Here is a 15564-nt window from a genome sequence, read left to right on the forward strand (position 1 = left end):
AAGTTGGCAACATCATTGCAACAAAGTTCACGAACTTAATTCTCCAACCTTTGTGTATATAGAGTAATCTTCCATTTGTATTTTTTTTAGATGTTGTCTGTGACCATGCACTAAGAAATTTTGGAAGAGATTTCAATAAATTATTGATCATGTTTACTGTGAGAAATAATAATAGGATCTGGAATATGTAATGATTCCATTACATAATCTTTTGTATGTTTTCAATATTTTTGCCTTAGGCATGTTATTTTCATAACTTTAAAATAATTTTAGAAAAGCCATGGCAAAAAAAGTTCCTCAAAATGAGTGACTTGATCTTTATAAGAAACTGAAAAAAGAAAGTTACAATGATCAATTCTTTTTCATTGCAATTGTTAATTATGGTTGTTGGAGAAAAATCTAAAAACAGAGCTCATGCTTTTCTTTATCATGCTCCCTCCTACCTCAGTCTCATCTTCTTAAACAGCATCACTACCCACCCAGCTGCCAAAGCCAAAACACCAGAAATCATCCTTAATTCCTGTCTTCCCTCATCCACAAATCCAGTTCTTCCTGACAAGTCTTACCTCCAGACGTAGCCTGAATCCTTGGACATCAGTGCGTTCCTGCTCTTGGTACCTGTCCAGGCCACCACCTGTCTCTTGCCTGGGTACCTGTTGGCTCGCTTACTTCCAGTCTTGCTTTCATATAGTCAATTCTTCCCACAGTGTCCAGAGTGATCTTATAAATGTTCACGTCAGATTTTATTAGCTACTCTTTAAAAACCTTGAGTGTCATCCCATTGCACTTAGAAGAAATCCAAATGCTTGCTCTGGCCTGCGGCCCCTGTGTGATCTGCCCCTTTATCAGCTCTCCAGTGTTCCTGTCACAAGAGTCCCCTTACTGACAGAACTTCAGCCACACTGCCAGCCTTCTGTTTTCATATTTTGGGCACTTGCAGGAGCCACTCCGAGGTAGGGCTTCACAAATAGGTTCTTTTTTTATCTTGCTGGTCTCAGCTTGAAGACCTCCCCATCCATGCAGTCTTCCCAACAAGCCCTTCTAAAGAAGCTCCTCATCAGACTCTGTCACATCATCCTGTTTTATTCTCTTCTTAGTGCTTAACATTACAAGATAAGCAGGGCATTTTTTACATTGGCATTCTACTATTAACTGAAATAGTTAATCTTAAATTCTAATAATGTACATTTTGCCCATGGGACCGAAGAGAACATTTTTATTTTGAATAGGGAGAAAGTAGCTCCTAAATATTGTTATTGTTCTTAAATTGACAGTCAAGGAAAAAGAAGACACTCAGCAAAGCTCTAAGACTGATTCTGTACCAAGAGTAGCCCCAATCCATCAAACCCTGGAATCCTCCTACCAGTGCATTGCTTTATTTTGCAGTACTTCTTTTCAGACCAGATCTATTTGGAAAGTCTGGTCTTTACTGAATCTGATGTAATTTGTCCTATGGAATTTCTCCCCTTTAATTACAGATTCTTCTCTCTCTCTCAGAGATTCTTTGCATGACGTCACCAAACCCTTTCCTCAGCACGTTAACAACAGCAGTGTTTGGAGCCTAAGTAACATATAAAATTTTCTGAACCAGCACTTTTCATTGTACCCTTACTGCAGTGTAAAGCCCAGACTCCATTAGCAGAAAGTAAAGAAGGACGGTTTTTTTTCTCTCTCCCTCTCTCTTCCTTTTCCTTAAAGGTAAAATGAGAGTGACTATTATTTCTAATTTCAAAATACCATTTTGATGTTTTCATTTTAGCATTTTATCATGTTTTCTAACAAATAAATTTACCAAATGCTATAATTTTTTTGTGTGAGCACTCATTTATCTATTTCCTTAAAGGTAAAATGTGAATAATCGTATGGTCTCAAGATACCATACTGACATTTTCATTTTACAGATCTCACACACATTAAATAAAGATTTTTAAAAGCTACAGTTATATCTGTCAACACTCATATATTTTGAATGTTTCTTCTAGGAAATAGGTAGTTTTACTATCCAAATTCCACCAACTATTTACGTAGTACAATTGACCCTTAAACAACATGGAAGTTAGGGGTGACAACACTCCCACAGTCAACAATCCACATAAAACTTTTGACTCGCCAAAAACTTAACTAATAGCCTACTTTTGACCAAAAGCCTTATTGATAACATAAACAGTCAATTAACACATATTTTGTATATTATATGTATAACATGCTGTACTCTTACAAAAAAAGTAAACAAGAAAAAAAGAAACTTATTAATAAAATCATAAGGAAGAGAAAATACATTTACGGTATTTATTGAAAAGAAATCCATGCGTAAGTGGACCTACACCATTCAAACTTATGTTGTTCAAGGGTGAACTGTATTTTGAAAAAATTTTTTAAGTTAATATCAGATTTAAAAGGCTACCAAAAGTTGAGGCCAGGTAAACTACCCATTTTGATTATTATTTTCTAAAAGTTTTTAGGAGTTTAGTTACCTTGTTTCCTATAATGTAAAGAATCAATAATTACTGAAAATATATAATCAATAATTACTGAAAATATATAGCTTAAAAGGTGAACATCAATACATGTAAAACATTTTAACTATGAGTAATAAACCTTACTTAGAGTACTTCCTGAATTTTTTAGAACAAAAATATGGATTACAGTAATGTCAGAAATGGATTTGTTTCTGCCATATATAAATCCAACAATCATCAAATTATGGCACCTACCCTGTTTCCCCGAAAAATCAGACCTAGCTGGACAATCAGCTCGAATGCATCTTTTGGAGCAAAAATTAACATAAGACATGGTCTCATATTATATTATTTTAGGTAAGACCCGGTCTTATAGTAAAATAAGACCGGATCTTATATTAATTTTTGTTCCAAAAGACTCATTTGAGCTGATTGTCCGGCTAGGTCTGATTTTCCAGGATAAATACGGTACTATGCAAACATCTATTTGAGCGGGTGATGGTGGTAAAAGAAACAGAAATGTATCTCTTTATTTAGGTGTTATTGTCCAGTTAGGGAGATACGTTTAAGCATGTAGCAAGTAAAGAACAGAAGATGTCACAAGGCAGCATACAACTAATTATATACAGATTATCCTTTGCATTGACTATGCTTTATGTAAGGATGACACTGATGGGGCAAAACAAAATAGACTGGATTTATTGTCGTAGTTCATGTTCTGTTGAGGATACCTGTCTTTGTTGAGTTTTCGTCAACAATTTATTCTTCCTCTTTACTCTTTTATTCTGTATTGTCGTCTTATTCTTTTGTCATGATTCTTCTCATCTTTATGTCTTTAAAACTTTAGTTGCCACACTGTTTTATAACACAGTTTTCCACAGCCTTTAAACCATAATCTGTAGGCAGAAGGCAGGAAAATAAGAATGAAGTGACTTGATATAACTTTGTTTTCCAGCATCTGTTCCAAGTAATCCTGAATCTGTTTGTTCTTACCATAAGCTACGCAGACATTTTTTGTTTGTGTGATACTTCTTAAGTAAAAATTCAACACTAAGTAAAGCTACCATTTTAAATTACAAAGTGTTTTTTTTTCACTTGGTTAGAATTCAATTAGATATTAAGACAACTACCTGATTTTACATAATGCAGCTTAAGAGAACACACTAATGATTGGCCCTGATTACCAAGATATCACTATTTTCTTGAACTTTCTTGCTATTAATTCATCATTTGGAAATTTGAATAGCATTTTCAGCATTTAGCTATATTTCCCCACTACAAGTGTCTTAATTTAGCATTTATTTTAGTGATCTTGCCTTAAAAGCAATTTATTGCCCACTCTGAAGTATAATGATAACTAATTTATTAAGCAGCAGGGAATGAATCTTTTCCAATTACTCCCAAGTAGTTTAATATCTGGAAAAGACCTACAGTGACGGATCAGCTGAACTTCATAACAGAATATCAATGTGCTTCATATACCAGTCAAAGTTCACTTTCTTTTATTAAAAGTTAATTAGACCCACTTGATTTCTTCCCTAAAGACCTCTGAGGAATGCCCATAGGAAGAACAGAAATGGTTCTCCAAAAACTGTTTTACCTCTACTTAGTGCCTGAACAAAAATTTAATTGAGTTTCAGTTGATATCCCAAAGCTCTAAAATTTCAGATCAGGCTATCTTGACCATTAATAAACACCTTAACAGGTTTCCTATAGTGTTTGATGGCTACATTGCATAGTATCTGACACATAGTAAGCACTTAATAAATTATGGTCAACTGACTGCCTCAATCTTACGTGCTGAGTTTGGCAAGATAACCTGCAAAGTGCTCACTTTTTAACGTGTTCAAAAAAATCATTTAATATTCTCTTTTTATTATACCTTAGAATTTCTGCCAAAAACTAACATTAGTTATGGTATAACTGATAGTGAGATGCTCTTTCCAATAACAATTGCTCCATAGCTTCAGCATCGTAAGATCAACAGTGCCAGACTTCTAGCTTTCACGGCCCAAGTAATATTTCCCCGATTACTGAGAGGCTGGCCTCAGTTTCCAATGTTTTTATCTCATCAAGAAAGGACACCAAAAAAGAAAAACTACCCACTATCATTATTTCATCTTAAAAGAAAAAAGTAGGCCTAACAGCCCCAAAATAGGAAGGACGTAGATTCACAACAAAACACAATCATTTAAATTGAATAAAACTTAGCCTTCTTAAAAATTTACCATCCTGCCCTTATTTTCCTCATTTCACTATATCTCAACTCTTAGAAATCACAACTTCAGACCACTTCAAGATTTTGATAGTAACCGACATGATCAGCCTACAAAGGACGTTTTTCTTAAATTGGCTATAACGGGGCTCCATGGTGACACTAATATAGGATTATATTATTTAGACATAAGTGAGGGGTGGAAACCAATAACAATCCTTTCATTATGTATTTTTTTAATTTTATTAAATGAAACATGTATTGAACACCTCTCTGTGTTGGCACTGCCCTAGACTTAGGGATTACACAGGTGCATAAAACAGGTTCGCTGTCCCTGAGGATCTGAGAGTCTAGTATAGGAGAGCAATCATGGACATTCTGGTTACGGAAAGAGATTGTAGAACAGAATTTGGATAATCAAAAGCCTGTGTTCTGTAGTACTCATTAATTTAGCTGGATCCATAGTTTATTTACTGATCCATAGAATGAAAGGCAGACAAAGAGATGAATAAACAGCCAGATTTCACTATAGTCTTGGATATCAAGTAATATCTTGGAATTATGATATTTGTTAAACTCTTACAATGGAACAATTGTATATAAAACCTAAAACCAAAGGAAGGGGATGTCTACCAAACTAATATTAGTGAATTATCATTTCTGAAGATGGAGTATACTTTGCTTCTATTCCATCCTGAGGTTTTTTAGAAAAAGTGTCTGGATAAAAATGCTTGTCTATACCTCTCCCCTCCCCAGTTTTAAAGGACTTGATGCAATAATTTACAGCAGATGGATTTGAGATAACCCAAGAGTTCTAGAGGCTACCAAATGTGGTGGGATATAACAGGCCCGCCCTGTAAAGAGAAATACCTCTCTACACAGTGGACGTTTATGCCTTCAATACACATTCCCAAATCCATCCTCATTATCAGTTTAGACTGATATCTGACATCTGCCAGCTGGAATCTATGTAAACATTTTTTGTGTGAATATGTTAGCTTATAAAAAAAAAGAACTAGACATACCACTAAATTGTTTATAGCAGCAAAAAAAAAAAAGGAAGAAAGAAAGAAGGAAAATAAATTAGCTTCAGTGTTCATCAGTAGGGCTATGTATGTTTCAATAAATTAGAATTTATCCAATCAGATACTTTGCACTCAACAGCAGTGATGATATACATTGATTCTCAAGGGAAATAACCATGAAAATGTAATGCATATTTAAAACAACATGTAGAATATGATTCCTTTCATTTTTGAAGTACAATAAAGTAAACGTGTGTGTATATCCACACACCCTAAATGTACTGAAATGCTTCCTCGTCAGTACTGTGAGTCTTTCTCCAAGCCTAAAGATAGGATAATCCAGGTTGCTTAGTAATTGGGGAGAAACTATTTAACTTCCTTGCAGTCTGTTGATAGTGGTAGGCAAGGAGATCTTACCCAAAGAACAACTAAGAAACAGAATTTTGGCATCTTTGGACCTCAGGAGCAGGTTACTTGCGGAATTAGAGAGGGCTTCTCACTATCTCAGTCTTTATAGTCCCCAGCCTCTCCTCCCATCCTCAATAGTCAGAAATAAAGACAGCAGTATTAAGGGTGAGAATAAACTAAAATAATAAATATTCTATTTCAAATTCTGTGTAAAATAACTACCTATAATAGGAAGCAAGATGTGGCTACTTTTAAAACATTATTTTGACCACTGGTTGAAAAATTAAATGTGGAAATTCTTTGGAGATTTCACACACATGCTGCTGTTCAAAGGCAATAAAGTTGTATATTATGAATTAATTTAGCAAACGGCTGCCCTTTATTAGCCATTTTTCCCTGCCAATAACCCTTGGGAAAGTAGACCCCCAGGCGAATTTTCTATGGCTGAGATACAGTAGAATCTTGACTGGTTTTAGAATGCCAGTCCCTGGAAATTTGGTCCAACTCTTAGTTAGCTTTTAGACTGCAAACCTGAAAGAATGGCACTGTGTGAACCTTTTCAGGAAGGAGGCATTTGTAGTAAGTGAAGATGAAATTCTTAATCTCAAAATCAATTAGCTTTGGGAATACAGTTAAATGAAATAATCATTCATGAACTTTCTAATTAGTCTTTTTTAATTTGTGCTAAAATCCAAAAGGAATAATATTGGATTATCTGCTCTTTGAATAAAATATCCCCTTGTGCCTCTCCATTTGCATACATAAGTAAAGCTTTACCATAATATACAGAATATGGGGAATTTTTTTCTTCTAAAACGCGTTAACTTCATTGCCCCCAAGTAGTAACCTGTATTCTTCCCTATGAACTTGATGGGAATTTGTTTACTGATAAGCTAATCAGAAACTATCCAGGCATGAATTCTCAAGAAAAAATTTTATTGATCCATTTCCCATTTTACATAGAATAGCAAGCAGCAATGAAAAGTAAATTGAGAGTCATAGCTAATTGATATTTTATAACTAATGCTTTGTTTATATACTCATCTGGTAGATTTTTTTTACAATTATTTCTAATTCTGTAAATTCTTTATTGCATTTGATTATACTAAGTATTTAAATGTATTTGTTAATGATCCAAATTCTATCTGGACAGTCACTATAACATATAACTGTAGGTACCTCAATTTAAAATTATTTTGAAGGGATATACCATCAATCTAGAACAACCATCCAGCTACATGATTCATTGCAAGCTCTAGGAAAAGAATTAGTAGCTCTCCAAAGGGATTCAGACGTGAGTAGAATAGTGTCATTAGTACTGCAGTTCCTTTCCCTGGTGCTATTAACCATTTCCAGGAGAGAGAAGGAAAAACATATAATGCCTGTTGCTTATCAGAGCTATGAGATCGGTAATAATTAATTATACATTCTTGCTTTCGAGTATAGTAGGGTGAGGAAGCATATTGCCACTGAAAATAAACTACATTCAAACTAGCGTCTCTAAAGGAACAAAATAGTATTCTACATTTTCAAAAGAATCATAGTGACTCAATTTTTTAAAGACATGTTTCTAATTGCAATTGCCAAAGTCAGTTATTTTTTGTTTTGATGTTTTATTTTCAAAGAAATACAAATATAGTCTACCCTTGTAGACTACTGAAAATTTAAGTTAAAAATTGAAACGTGTACCTTTGAACCTTGAACAACATGGGATTAGGGGCACTAACCCCCCACACAGTTGAATATCCGTATATAACTTTTGACTCCCTAGAACCTTAACTACTAATAGCCTACTGTTGACTGGAAGCCTTACTGATAACATAAATAATCAGCTAACACATATTTTGTATGTTATATGTATTACATGCTGTATTCTTACAATAAAGTAAGCTAGAAGAAAAGAAAATATTAAGAAAATCATAAGGAAGAGAAAATATATTTATAGTATTTATTGAAAAAAATCTGCATATAAGTGAGCCCGTGAACTTCAAACCCATATTGTTCATGGGTCAACAGGATATTAAGTGATATTCCAATTTAAAATGGAAGAACTGGAGATTGGAGGAAACAGAAAGAAATGAAATTAGAGTAATACAAAAGTTTGAAATTCTGTTCCAGGATTCCTTTAACCAAACACTTGACAGGTCCCCAAATCACATTAATTGCCCTTTAGTATATACATTTCCATATGCTGACTCATGGTTTTGGCTTAAAATGCAGCCATTATAACAAAACTGGGAATATTTAAATATTCTTTCTTTTCATGGCCGCCTTTTGGAACTAATAGTTTCTGAGCACAAACTGTTCTTTTATCTTTAAAATATGTTTCTAAAATATTACTAGTGTTTATAACATAGATAAAGAACACCATAACTGCCTTTAAAATATTGTGGTAATGGAACTGAAGTGAAATACATTTTAAATGCCCTACTCCCTCAGATGAGATTTTAAGCCAGAGGTCTAGAAAGCTTAACCTTTAGCATTATGAGATGCCCAGGGTACCCTAACCCACAGACCAATGGAACAAAACTCTCATACTCATTTCCCTTTATCACAACCACACCATTTTGGTGTCAAATGCCCACTGACCATATATCATTGTAGATTTTAGAGACGCACAAATATATAGATTCCTCAGTAGACTCATAGAACTTAGAGAAAAAAAAAGATCTTGGAACTCATTCTGGGAGTGACCAGAACTTGGTTCTGACTCTGTGCACGAGGGCTGTGCAAGTAGCCATTTCCCTGACACACGCATAATTTAGCTCTGATGGCCGGTGGTCTGTGTCCCATGTTCTCCCCTAAGCCAAACTTCAAGACTTTAAACCTTTACCTAAGAAAAGGCAAGTGATCTTATTTAATATCTATTTATAATGATGCCCTCTCTGATTTCTTGAAACCCTTTCCTAACCAATGCAACCATTGATCTTTTATTGATAATTTCATTGAAATACATTAATTCTGTAGGTTGAAAAAATGGTAACCAAAGCTATCCTTTCACAAAAATATACCATGTATTCTAAACCCAGCTTTCTTTCTGTTGACATGACACATCCTTTGCCAGTGCTTTTAATGTTCTTGCTATCTATGTAATTGAACAGTGATAGAAAAGAAGGCTGTTTTACTTTTGATACAAATGTTTGCAAAAAAGGAGAAAGAATATATATATATATATATATATATATATATATAATGTATTATATATATATATATATATATCCCTTTTAAATCTTAATTTTCTTAAAAACGTAAAAATTTTTCAGTATATCTCTGGTTTCCTCTTGATTAACCACGTTAATAGCAGGGAATAAATGCCTAGTTACAAAAGTAATTTGAATTTTAGTTTAGTACCTATATACTGCTTATGTTTCCCATTTGACTGTGCCACCATACCCTCTAATACCCTGAGCTGAAAATAAACAGTCCCTGCAGATGTGGGAATGGAGCTGGGTCCCTCAGCAAATGTCCTCTTCCCTCTCCAGGATGAAATCATCATTCCCTCTTACCCTGACATTGACATATGTTGCAGTTTTGTGTTTAATAGTTTCTCTAGAACATAGAAATTTGTAATTTTGCTTAATATTGACTTTTGTCAGTGATGGAATGGTAGAAATATAAAAAATAATATATCATGACAACAATTAATGAGCAGTTACTAGGTGTATTTGCCATATCTTAATAAAATTTGAAAGTAGCTTTTCTTCCTATTTGGATGAATTCCTATTTGGAGATATTCCTTTTATCTAAGCAAAACATGAAAATAAAAACTGACTCACATTCTCAGAACTTAATAAATATATGATTAATAATGATTAATATGATTAATAAATATATGAATGAATATATGATTTTCATATATTTCTTCTATTTTTGCTTACTTTTATTTTGTTTACTGTAAATCAACGTTTTGGAACAACATCTGGATTTTACTCTAGAAAGAAATGAGGAATAAGAGTGAGGTCAGTTTAGAGGTGAGGTACCAGTGTCCTCATTGTTTTCCATTTCTTCCGCATTCCTCAGCAGCCCTGAAGCAGAGACAGTGACGGAACTGAAGGGGTTTACCCAGAGAGCTGTGAATGATATAAGGCAGAAAACAGAGGGGGTTAGGAAATGTAGGGAACACCAAAAGCAGTACTTAAATGGAGCCAACTTGGAAAGAGAAGAAAGTGAGATGTCCCAAGTCTCTTTGGCCTCAACTGAACTTTATATACAGCCTTTCCTCCTGCCACCTTCCCTTCTTGCCCTCCACTTGCCAGTATCAGGAGCTCCCTCCAGTTCCCGGCTAGCCCTTCTGCCACATGTTTCTCCAGGTTCTGATTCTCTCTCTCACCATTCCATCCTCACTACTTCTTATTTGTCCTTCGACTCAGGACTCTCCTCCTTGAAGAAGCCTCCTGTGATCTCCACCATGTTGGATTGCATGTCCTGGCTGCTGGTGCTCAGAGAACTCTTCACACCTTTATTTTGACATTTACCCGTGTTCAATTGGAATTATTTATGCTTAGTTCTTTCTCTCCCATTACACTACAAGGTCTTTGTGAAAAGAATGATTTATTCATCATAACCATCTTGTAACCCAGGATCATGAGTAGTCCCTGGAAAATAGTAGGCATGTAATAAATGTGCATCTGAACTAAAACCAAAATGAGAATTTTCAGCTTCCTGCAAGGGGATTTATTGGTCAGGAGAATCATTGACTTTATTTTTCATTTGAATGATCATATACGTCTTGACATTTTAAGTGGCTTTCCAGAAATAAACTGTACCCAAGAGTATGACCATGTTCCAAGAGCCCCTTTTTGTGTGCGTATTTCTGTGTGTGTGTGTGTGTGAGTATGTGTGTGTGTTAAGGACTAACTCTTTTTTAAAAGCATTTCTCCAAGATGAGCCATGAGGCAATAATTTTTGAAGCTCCTGCCTTTGACCCCTTTCAAACTTGAACTATATAATTTTGTTGACATTTTGAGCATACATTAAATATATCAGGGAATAAGTGAATGCCTTATAAATACTCAGTCTGCAAAGTCTAGTAAATGGAGAGTTGGGAGGGTGTGGCATGAGCATATTACCAAATAATCTTTGACATTATCCAATATCCAAGACAAATTTCGTATAGAATGTGAATGTCTGTAACAGTCCATGGAAGCTCAGGCCGAAATTAATTCAAATGTACAAGTGCTTTAGGTGGGACTTGGGGACATGGTGGGGCTGTTTTGGTCTGATTTTGTTTTGTATTCTACTTGGAACGTGTGTACATCTCTATGCAGCACCTGTACCTTCCAGAATATTTGTCTGTTCATCAACAGCAAGCATATAGTAACTTCTTTGTGGTTTAAGTCAACACTAATTTTCAATTCTGAGATAGGAGTCAAAGCCTGAAACCAGTAACGGTCTAAGACAACAATGTAGGATATTTTAAAATATCCAGAGTGGACTATTAGCTGGGAAGCCATGATTCAAAAGTTGTCTCTTTCACTTTTACTATTTAGAGCTGCACAACAAAGCAAACAAAAAAATGGAATTAGTCTGATTCATAACTTTTCAATCTCTTCTCTTCTTTAGTGGGATTGGAAGGAACTGGCCCTGGGCCTCAGGAGGCAGCAGTATTTTGGCAGAATTTGGAACTTTGCATTTGGAGTTTATACACTTGAGCCACTTATCAGGAAACCCCATCTTTGCTGAAAAGGTGAGATTCTCCACTACGCCTTGCACTGCAAAGCAGTGCTTGTGAAAAACAATATCCTCTCCTGGGAGATGTAGTAATACTGAATGTGGAAAAGAATAACCAAGTTTACTATAGCTCTTTATGAAGTTTTGTTATGTGCAGCATTTCATTTAAGCAAACTGTGAACTCAAACTCTTTTCGTGGCACCATTCTGACTCGGTGTGAGAGGGCCTGGCTTGAACATCTGATTCTCTGCACCTCACTCGAGTCATGTTACCTCTCTCTTTTTTTTTTTCATATGTAAAAAATATATGGTGTTGTAGGGACTATATGAACCAAGTATGTGAAAGACTTTTTAAACTCAAAGTATTACAGAAATGCAAGCTAGAAATTGAATAGATTTCTGATTTTCAAGAAACAAACCCATAGATATTTAGATAAATTCATCTTCACCCCACCACTCTGCCCTTAGCTTTCAACCCACTTCTCAGCTCCTCTTTACGGCAAAATTCCTTAGAAGAGGTGTCTGTGTTTATTACCTTCTCTTCCCGTCTCCTCCTCCCTGGAACACTTGCCAGTCAGGCTTCTGTGTCAGCCATGGTTACGGTAACCAGGGAGCACATTGCCAAATCCAGTCATCACTCTCACTCTTGTCTTCCTTGCACTCTCGCCACTTGACTCACTCCGTCACTTCCTTCTCCATGAGACATTCTCTGCCTTTGGCAGCAGGTCCAGGAAACACCCCGGGTTGCTTCCCTTTTTTCCTGGGTGCTCCGTCTCAGTCTCCTTCCTGAGGTCCTCCTCATTCCCCAATGTCTACATATTGGAAACCGTCCAGACTCCGTCCTGGGCCTCTTCCTTGTATGATCACTCCCTACATTAGTTCATCTAATCTCATGGCTATACATACTATCTATATGCTGTTGACTCCAAACTTACCATTCCAGTCCCAACCTGTCCCCTGAACTCCAGACTCTGTATCCAAGTGTCTATTTAACATTTCCACATAAAAAGTCTAATAGACCATTCCCACTTAAAATGTCTCATGCTCGACCTCCAGACCTGCTTCTACTCCAGCCTTTGTTATCCTGGCACCTGGCACTCAGTTTACCCAGTGGCTCAGACCAAAACTCTGGGGGTTATCCTGGTTTCTCGCTTTCTGGTAAACTTCAAGTCCAATCCATCAAGAAATCCTTGGGCTCCGCCCTGTTACCTCTGCTGCCACCCAGGTCCACGCCTCCATCATCTCTCACCTGGACTCTGCAGTAGCCTCCTAATGACCCCGTTCTCTCTTGCACCCTAGTCACACCGATCCTGTAAAAATGCAAGTCTTCAATGGCTTCCCATCACACTCAGAATAAAATAAGCCTTCATGGCCTGAGAAGCCTGCATGACCGCCTTGCTACCTATTTCTTCTGCAACCCAACATTCCCTCCTTTGCTTCCATCCTCCAGCCTCAGTGGCCATGCCAAACCCCCTCGCTTCGTAGGGCTTTTGTACTTACTCTCTGCCACGGTTGCTCTTCCTCCCATTTTCTGCATGACTTGCTCTTTCGCGTCTTTAAATTTCTGCTCAGACATTCTCCCATCAGCCTCCCCAGACCACCCCAAGAAACATAGTACAGTCTCGCCACCTCACATCATTCTGTGTCCCATGATCCTCTTATATGTTTTTCATAGCATTTATGACCACACGTTATAGTACTTACATTGCAAGTATTATAGTACTTTGTTACCTGTTTATTACTTTGTTACCTGTTTATGTAACCTGTATATTACTTGCTACCTGTTTCATCCCACTGGAATGCAGATTCCAAGAGGGTAATGACTTTGTTTATCTATGAATATGTTTCTTGTATGGCATATTGTAGGTCAGTGTGACTATGTTTACTTACTACCTATTATTTTTGTAAGCTGGTGACCACTATCTTTGTTCTAATTCTGCATTATTTAACAAAACTTTTCAAACGGAAAAATTTAATCAAGAAAAAGAGAAGAATGGCACCAAAATTGTGTTTTAGATTTCCATAGTAACCTTTTATTTTCTTTTGTAGGTAATGAATATTCGAACAGTGCTGAACAACCTGGAAAAACCACAAGGCCTTTATCCTAACTATCTGAATCCCAGCAGTGGACAGTGGGGTCAATGTAAGTCAAAAGATTAGCATTGTCTTAGCGCTTTATGGTCTGCTGTGTTGTTCTAGTAACAGAGAAGAAGCAGGAAAAAAGGCACAGTCTTTTGGGGAAATGTTTAGAAAAGGGGAAAGAAGGCACGGTTTCTTTAATAAATAGGTTTCTGTCATAAGACAGACTTTGAGTGTTACCAGGGAACTAGAGTGTTTATTTTTCATTCATAACTGTGAGCATGATAACATGTAAGTACATTTAAAGCTATTAATGCGAAAGGGAATAAATATCTAGTCAGGGCAGTGTAGGGATGTCAGCCTATAACAAGCTGGTCATGCAGGTGGAAGGGAAAATTGTTCCGTTGTGTTAATGACGATCAGGGTTTCATACAGAGTAATTAGGTCATTCTACTTCATAACATTTTCTTTCTGCTTGCTACAAGATGAGAGAGGAGCTTGAATCTTTAAGGGTTGAGAAATTGAAAGAGCACACAGGGTGTTGACTTAATTTTAAGCAAGCAGATAGAGGTTTCTTGCCAGTAGAGATACCTTCAGAGTAGGAGAAAGTATTATGCCAGAACCCTCACTTGAGATCCTTACAGATGTTGACCAGGGGTATAAAGATTGAGAGTAGTTGACAGAAATGTTCTCAAGCTGATTTGGAGAAACGGTGGTAGATTGTGCAGCAACCGAGAGCAACGGAAGAATACTAAGTGAGATGCCTAGCTGTGCCGATTGTGTTAAAATGCCTTAAAATTTTGCCCCAATTTGAGTAGTTTTCACTATAGTTAAATTTCATATTCTTAGATGGTTGTGCCTCACTGTTCCTTTAGAACTACTTGTCTTAAAGAGTAATTGTGTGGAAAATTATGCTAACATCTATGTTTGTGCGTTAGTAAAGGCTAGGCAAGGCCTAGCAGTTAAGACCGTAAGACCATAATCAAGGTTGTCACTCAACCTAAGTGTGGTCTGAAGAGCACTGGACATCCCTGAAACCTTTCAGGGGATCCACAAGGTAAAAGCTACTTTTATAATGCTAAGACTTTCTGCCTTTTTTACCATGTTGACATTTGCACTTACATTACAAAAGCAACGGGTAACGGTACTGAAACCACAGTGAGAACCACGGCAGAGTCACCAAATAGTCCCAACAGTCACATCCTCAATCTTCCCTGCAGGTAACAAGCAAGCATAAATGCCGGTTTCACTTTCAAAAGTTCTTAATGAAGCAAAAACAAATTATTGATTCTAGTAAATCTCAGCCACTGAAGCCACAGCTTTCTAATACTCTGTATGATTAAGTGCAAAGTACATGTAAAGCACTTCTGCTGCATAATAGAAAATAGCGGTTGCCTCATAGAAAAGTGCTTGTGTGACTGAGTTGTGAGCTGAACTAGCTGCTTATTGTTTCAGAAGTCACCATTTTTACCTGAAAAAAAACTACTGAAGACAAACTGGTTATTCAGAGGTGGGTAGTTCTTGGGTAGTTGAAAATGAGCCTGTCGCTTCATGGAAAACTGACAGTATCTGTACCAATGATAAAATTTGAACTTCTACATGAAAATTATTATTTTGGAAACCTTGCATGTACCACCATGAGCTCATTGCTTTTAGTGTACGTGCTGCCGAAGCGAGCACTGAGCTCATTGCTTTTAACCAGCACTTAA

The 15564-nt window shown here is 36.4% G+C and overlaps 1 protein-coding gene across 2 annotated transcripts in view; it reads left to right on the plus strand.

Annotated features, from left to right (window-relative positions):
• MAN1A1 (mannosidase alpha class 1A member 1) overlaps positions 1 to 15564 on the plus strand; it is a 158082-nt gene that overhangs the window by 121308 nt on the left and 21210 nt on the right. For both annotated transcript variants that reach the window (XM_081040532.1, XM_081040533.1), the window contains 2 exons: positions 11670 to 11793; positions 13826 to 13919. In XM_081040532.1, the coding sequence (XP_080896658.1) occupies positions 11670 to 11793; positions 13826 to 13919 (218 nt within the window). The remainder of the gene's footprint in view (positions 1 to 11669; positions 11794 to 13825; positions 13920 to 15564) is intronic.

The sequence above is a fragment of the Rhinolophus hipposideros genome, assembly GCF_964194185.1.
Source record: "Rhinolophus hipposideros genome assembly, chromosome: 3".
Taxonomy (NCBI): Eukaryota; Metazoa; Chordata; class Mammalia; order Chiroptera; family Rhinolophidae; genus Rhinolophus; species Rhinolophus hipposideros.